This window comes from Zootoca vivipara, chromosome 6 (assembly GCF_963506605.1).
Source record: "Zootoca vivipara chromosome 6, rZooViv1.1, whole genome shotgun sequence".
In the NCBI taxonomy this organism is placed as follows: domain Eukaryota; kingdom Metazoa; phylum Chordata; class Lepidosauria; order Squamata; family Lacertidae; genus Zootoca; species Zootoca vivipara.
Genome location: NC_083281.1, coordinates 11270935 through 11277877, shown reverse-complemented (window position 1 = coordinate 11277877; position 6943 = coordinate 11270935). Strand labels below are relative to the sequence as shown.

Sequence of the window (6943 nt, the reverse complement as noted above, 5' to 3'; positions counted from 1 at the left end):
AACTAGATGACCCTCGTGGTCCCTTCCAACTCTGCAATTCTAGGAAAGCAAGCAAAAACACAACCAACGTGCAAAAATAAAGCACAATTTTTATTGTGGATGAAGAACAGAAGCATAAATCAGTTTGGCGATTAATGTGGAGAAATAAGACAATTTTTAATTGCACGCAAGGAAAAGAACCGTACATCGCTTTTGAAGGTGATTAATAAATTGGAAATATTAGTCAAGGCAGTCGAAAGGTCAGCTGGAATCCTGGCAGACGCTCTTTTGAATGGGGAGCCGAACTAAGACGTTGCACTAATTCCCACAGCAGCTGCTGAGTGCCCAAAACGTCCACACTTTTCAAGCATCCTGTGGCTTCTCCGGGTCCTTCTCTGTGCTGGTTCCCGGAACCTGCTGGTCTGCCGCCTTCATGTCGATGGGGATGGCTTTTGCCGCAGCCAGGCGGGGGGCCTCAATGCACAGCCGCCCATCGGATGCCAGCGAGCACGTCAAGGCCTGGAGGTCCACGTCGGCAGGGAGGATAGCCTCGCGGTGCAACTCATGGCGTTCCCTCACGCAGCCACCCTCCTCGCTTGTGCTCTCACGCAGCCGCTTGGCGATCACCATCAGCTTCCTGCCGTCCAGCTGCACAGCCACGTCCTCTGGCGCAAAGCCGGCCACGTCCACCGAGAAGCGAAACTTTCCGCCTGCCTCGCCGTCCCGAGCCACGTTCTCCTCTGGCGGCGCTTCCCGCAGGAACTTCTGCAGCGGTGAGGCCTGGAAGAAGGCCCTGCTCATTGTCTCCATTTCCACAATCTGCCTCTCCACATCGGCTGCGACCCGGTCGACGAGGCTTTGCCCGACTGCCGGCCAGAGGGCCCCGCCAGCTGGTTGCGGCCCACTGAGCCAGACAGGCCCAAAGCCGTGCAGCGGCCAGCGGCGCAGGGGCAGCATGCGGAGCAGGTAGCGGGAATAGCTCGCCATGGCGGTGCCGCAGCCAAACAGCCAGGGAAGAGATGCTCTAGCAAGCGGAGCTCCTTCGGCTGTGGTTCCTTTCTGTCTGGCTGACTCCAAGCACGCCCCGGCTTTTTATCTGCCGGCCAGCTCCTTGGCACGAGCCCAGAGACTGACGCAACGTGTTGTAAGAGGCCTTTCCAGGCGGGCCTGGAACCGAGGAGGCCCTTCCAGAGATGTCGAGAGACGCAGCTGAGAGGGGAAGGCCTTGGAAGCAATCCAGAAACGATTGCCACAGTTTGCAAGAGAGGATTTGCTAGCCGCTGTCGTGCCGAGAAGCCCCAGGAAAGGCACAGAACTGGCAAAAATTAGCAGAATCGAATGAGTGTTTTATGGAAGAATGGATGCCCTTTTTTTGGACCGTTTAAAAAGAAATATTCTAGTATGGTGAACAATGAGCAACAGGAGGAATTGGATTATAATATTGCGGTTGTGGTTTGATAGGATATTATAGAGGGTCTGCAGAAGGGGAGAAGCAACAACTCAGTGGGAAACAGGGTGGGAAGTTAGAAAAATAAAGAGAAACTGTTTTGACTGTGTATGTCAAAAAATGTTGAAATTTAATAAAATAGAATTGAGAAGAGAGAGAGGAAGGTGCAGGGCTCAGTTGGGCTTCCCCCATGCTGCAAAAAAGTGCCCTGGGGTGTTGGAAGGGCGCCAGAAGCACCCCCTCCCCCAAAAGCAGCTGCATGGAAAACAGGAAATCAACAGATCCTTCTGGAAGACACTAGACTCTAGTAGAGAAATCCCTCCCCCTTTTTTTGGTCGTGTAATCTGAGAAGAAAAGGCTGCCTGTTCTTGCGAAGGGGGGTGCCCGACTGGGTTGCGGGGCCGACAAGGATGCTGTTGGCAAGACCTGCTTTCCAAACCTGAGCTCTGTCTTTGTCACAGAATCGTGGAGCGGGAAGGGACCCTGCGGATCATCTAGTCCAACCCCCTGGAATGCAGGGATCACGCACAGCCCCCTCCCAGATGCCAACCACGTTTTCTTGCTACCAGCCCTGCGAGGTGGGCCAGGCTGAGAAACAGCACTGAGTTAAGTTCTCTCACCTAGATTCCCACATCCCTTCCTCCTTTACTGTCTCCAGAAGAAATGGCACAGTCCTGCTTTTGCTAGGCAAAGGGAAGTTACAGGCGAGCTAAGGAAGGGAATTTATATTTTTTAAAAAGCACATCCACTTTCTGCCTCAACCCCCTTCTGCTTCAAGTCTCACAATCTGGGTGAAAGGTGTGGAGTGAGGCATTATCAGTTTCTTGCAACTCCTTGCATCAGCCACCAGTCCAGGACCAAGGTACAAAGATGAAGAAGCAAGGATATTTTTTTTCTACCACTCAAAATTCCCCCAAGTGTTGGCGCTCCTAAAACATTTCAAGCCTGTGAAAACCGGGGAATGGAATGCAATGCACACACTTCAAATTGTTAAGGGGCAATGTTGATGTGGGTTTATATTTAATTTCTACCTCTCACAAGTCAGTCCGGACAGGCCCAAACCAACATCTGAACCACCTCAGAATAATAACAGTAATAACTTATTATTTTTATTTATTTATTTATTATTGGACTGGGTTGCCCCAGCCATTTTGGCTTCCAACACGTATAAAAACATAATCAAACATTAAAAACTTCCCTCAACAGGGCTGCCTTCAAATGTCTTCTAAAAGTCAAATTGTTATTTATCTCCTTGACATCTGATGGGAGGGTGTTCCACGGGGAGGGCGCCACCACTGAGAAGGCCCTCTGCATAAAAGCATAATACAGTCACACCGCGGACCCGTCTGGAACGGATTAATCAACTTTCCATTACTTTCAATGGGAAAGTTCGCTTCAGGTTAAGTACGCTTCAGTTTAAGTACAGACTTCCGGAACCAATTGTGGTTGTAAACTGAGGTACCACTGTACCAAATTCTACATTTGTAAGAAATGGATCTTTTCACTCCCTGCCTCTTGATGTTGCGCAGGCGCCATCACAATACAGTCATGCCTCGGTTTAAGTACGCTTCGGTTTGAGTGCTTTCAGTTTAAGTACTCCGCAGACCCGTCTGGAGCGGATTAATCCACTTTCCATTACTTTCAGTTGGAAGGTTTGCTTCAGGTTAAGTACACTTCAGCTTAAGTACAGACTTCCGGAACCAGTTGTGTACTTAACCCGAGGTGGTACCACTGTATTATTTTCGGTGCCTGCTGAAAACATTTTTGTTTAGGGCAAAGCCTGCCTAGACACATAGAATGTGGGCCCATGCCTTACAATGGTCAATTGTATTCATATTTCAGATTATTTTAAATAAGCACCCCATAATGCATAAATAGTATTGTGTATAAATCTTTATTATTATTATTATTATTATTATTATTATTATTATTATTATTATTATTATTATTGAATAAGACATCTCTATTTTCATTGGAGAAATGCTGGAGGGTATGAAATCCGAACATAAAACACAGCATCAAAACATGAGAGATGAACAAGGACAAAAAAAAACCCAATATACCCTCCACCCTGACCTGCAGGCTTTCGTTCATAGAGACGCCGGATTACCTGCATTATATCTGCAAATTGACCGACCACCCCAAAAGAAAATGTCCCACTTAAAAACATTAATTGGCAGAAAAGCCCTGATCCAGAGTCCCAAGTCCACCCAGAGTCTCCGCTGCGCCTCGCTTTCCCCTCAGCCTTTGGTCCGGCGGCCCTCCACGGTGGAGGTGGCTTCCTGGCCGTTGCCCGGCGCTCGGCCGACCTCGATGGGCACCGTCCTGGCGGCAGGCCCGGCCGCCTCGATGCGCAGCTGGCCCTCGCGGGAGATGGAGCAGCTGAGCTGCTGGTGGTCCACGCTGCCCGGGACGTCCCACTCCCGGCGGAAGAGCTCGTAGCGGAAAGGTCCTCCGGGGGTCTGCGTGGCCTTCCTGCCGGTCAACACCAGCTTCTGCCCCACCAGCTTGACCACCAGCTCCCGGGGGTCAAAGCCGGCCATGTCTTGAGTCACCGCAAACGGGGCCTCTTCCGGCCCCCGGGGCGCTTCCTCGTGGCCCCCGAGGGGCCAGCTGTTGCAGCCCAGCAGCTCCCACAGCGAATCCATCTCTCGTTCCAGGTCCTCAAAGAGCGAGCGGGTGGGGGGCCACAGAGCCCGGCTGAGCAGGGGGCTCCGGGGGGGCACGAGGTGCAGTCGGCACAGCATCGTAGCCTTGGGATGCTTCGAGGGTCGTCTTGCTTGTCGGCTGTGGTCCTCCAGAAGCGGCTCTGTTCTGCTCTCTCCGGGAGCCAGAGAGCTTTTATTGGGGTCCCAGGCGTCCGGCGCTCTCCTCGCCCCCCAAAAAGGACTCAGCCCAAAGGGAGGGAGCTGTTAGTCAGACCCCCAAAAGAGCTCGGTGAGGCAAGGGACCCACTGCTGTTATCTCTCTGCTCTCAGCCCTGGGGAGAGTTTATAATTAGGGACCGGCTTCCATGCGCATCCAGGCCAAAATAGAAATTGGCAGCCTTCTGAGTCACTGGGACAACAGCTGTGAGTTGAACCCTGAAGGACACGTCAGTCAAGATCCGAGGCTTGAAAACCCCCCAACATTCAGATACTTTGTGTATGTGTGCATGCTTAATCCATACCCTCCGACATTTCTCCAATGAAAATATGGATGTCCTATTATTCCATAATAATAGTAATTTTATTATTTATACCCCACCCATCTGACTGGGTTGCTGAAAGTCTGTAAATTTTGATAATAATTGCAATGGGGGTTGAATAATTTTGATTGCAGCTGTATAAAACCTTAATAAAACATCCCAGTAGTGATGTATGGAAGTGAGAGCTGGACCATAAAGAAGGCTGATCGCCGAAGAATTGATGCTTTTGAATTATGGTGCTGGAGGAGACTGTTGAGAGTCCCATGGACTGCGAGAAGATCAAACCTATCCATTCTGAAGGAAATCAGCCCTGAGTGCTCCCTGGAAGGACAGATCGTGAAGCTGAGGCTCCAATACTTTGGCCACCTCATGAGAAGAGAAGAATCCTTGGAAAAGACACTGATGTTGGGAAAGATGGAGGGCACTAGGAGAAGGGGACAACAGAGGACGAGATGGTTGGACAGTGTTCTCGAAGCTACCAGCATGAGTTTGACCAAACTGCAGGAGGCAGTGAAAGACAGGAGTGCCTGGCGTGCTATGGTCCATGGGGTCACGAAGAGTCGGACACGACTAAACGACTAAACAACAACAAAACAAGAAACAGGAAAAATTCCCTATCCAGGGCTGCCTTCAGACTCCTGTTGCTTGGTCCCTGCTCCTGCCAACCTAGCAGTTCAAAAGCACAAAGTGCAATTAGATAAATAGGTGGCGGGAAGGTAAACGGCGTCTCCATGTGCTGCTCTGGTTTGCCAGAAGTGGCTTAGTCATGCTGGCCACATGACCCAGAAGCTGTACGCCGGCTCCCTCGGCCAGTAAAGCGAGATGAGCGCCGCAACCCCAGAGTCGTCCACAACTGGACCTAATGGCCAGGGGTCCCTTTACCTTTAAGGAAAAGCAGGACATTCCAGGATCAAATCAGAAACTGCTGTTGTAAAAATTTTGCAGAGCTACACGGCCCTAGAATTAAGTGGATCCTCGACCCAGGAAGAGTCCAGGTATCCTGGCAAGCAGACAAAGTTTAAGCGTCTCCTGCCCACCAAATAACAGAGACCAAACCAGGACGTGCGAAGCAAGGCACTTTTATTTTTGCTGTTGCAACAGGGTCCTTCCTCTCACACAGGAGAACAAGGAAGGAACCCCAAACAAAGATGTCTTGTCCTTAAAAAGAGATTTGAAATTGGTTTCAGCCCACCCCCCAGAAGCATCATCCATATGTCACAGAAGGGGTGTAGCCCAGGACCCCTCTCCCTAGATTCATCATAGGTACATCATGAAAGGGGAGGTCTGGTGGCAGTAATCTGAGCATCCTGGACCCTGCCCCCTGCCCCCAAAACCTAATCAACAAAATTGAGAGATATTTACATTTCCCTGTTTCCCAGCCAAGTTAATCACACCCTTTTGTCTGGCAGTCAGGTATCAGGATGCCAGGGTTATCATTTTAATTCCTGAGACAATGAGAAGGTTCCCCCCCCCTTCTTCCTTGCAGAGGAATGCCAGGTCTGAGAGAGTCAAAATGGTGTCAGTCGGGCCTATCTTCCTGTGCTGCTTCAGACATGTTTCTGTACATTCATGTACATGTTTTATGAACAATTATTATATATATATATATGACCTTAAAATTCTTATAACAATATCCCCCATTTGGGGCTATAATTTTTCTTAAAAATTGTTGCCCCACAAAAGAATAACCAGATGTGTTGTTTTAGTACTTTGGGAGAAGCATTTCTCAAAAATGGTCTACGTATTTCATTTAACAGGATGGTCCACCAATATTGACTGGAAAGTGCAGTTTGTTTGTTTACCCTTTTGTGTGTTCTTCAGGTGTCAAAAGCTAGCTCTCCTCTGGTTGCACACCTCCATCGTGGCACAACAGCAACAATCCCTGGTGAATCCCCTTAGGGCTTTCATATTGACCATGTCGCCTGGCACTCACCATAGCTGCCACAGGTTTGGACATGTCATGAGAGAGATGCCTTTGCCTTGGGCTTTCTATGGGCCTTTATTAGAGGCTCTGGCCTTGCACTGTAGGGAGTTGCCCAGTTGCTCTTAAAGGAAGAAAGCTACTTGCACCTTGGATACACTTGCCCAATTAGAACTGAAGCCAAATTAAAATTTATACAGCCCCATAAAACATGTCCAAATTAGTCAAATTTAACTCTAAAAGGGATCATTCCTGTTAAATCAAGACATAAATACCTTCAATTATCTGGTGTTTCATGGATCTTGGAGCTTATTCTTGGTAAAATGAGTAAAAACAATTTTAAAAAATGTGTAGAGAAGGTTGGCACACTGCAGAGTGCCAGGTGGGACAAGAAAACATGGTCATAAGT

At 49.2% G+C, this 6943-nt stretch overlaps 2 protein-coding genes across 2 annotated transcripts; both read right to left on the bottom strand.

Moving 5' to 3' along the window:
* Positions 1 to 69: 69 nt before the first annotated feature.
* On the bottom strand, positions 70 to 1064 carry LOC118087112 (heat shock protein Hsp-16.1/Hsp-16.11). Its single transcript, XM_035119449.2, has one exon. The coding sequence runs from the start codon at positions 964 to 966 to the stop codon at positions 343 to 345; it is 624 nt and encodes a 207-aa protein (XP_034975340.1). The 5' UTR covers positions 967 to 1064; the 3' UTR covers positions 70 to 342.
* A 2459-nt stretch (positions 1065 to 3523) lies between these two features.
* LOC118087110 (alpha-crystallin A chain-like) lies at positions 3524 to 4521 on the bottom strand. The gene has a single exon (XM_035119445.2). It carries the CDS (start codon positions 4171 to 4173, stop codon positions 3667 to 3669), a length of 507 nt encoding a protein of 168 aa, XP_034975336.2. The 5' UTR covers positions 4174 to 4521; the 3' UTR covers positions 3524 to 3666.
* Positions 4522 to 6943: the final 2422 nt, after the last annotated feature.

Bases quoted from the DNA above. Each gene is read 5' to 3' on its own strand.
- LOC118087112 (XM_035119449.2), bottom strand. From the start codon at position 966: ATGGCGAGCTATTCCCGCTACCTGCTCCGCATGCTGCCCCTGCGCCGC.
- LOC118087110 (XM_035119445.2), bottom strand. From the start codon at position 4,173: ATGCTGTGCCGACTGCACCTCGTGCCCCCCCGGAGCCCCCTGCTCAGC.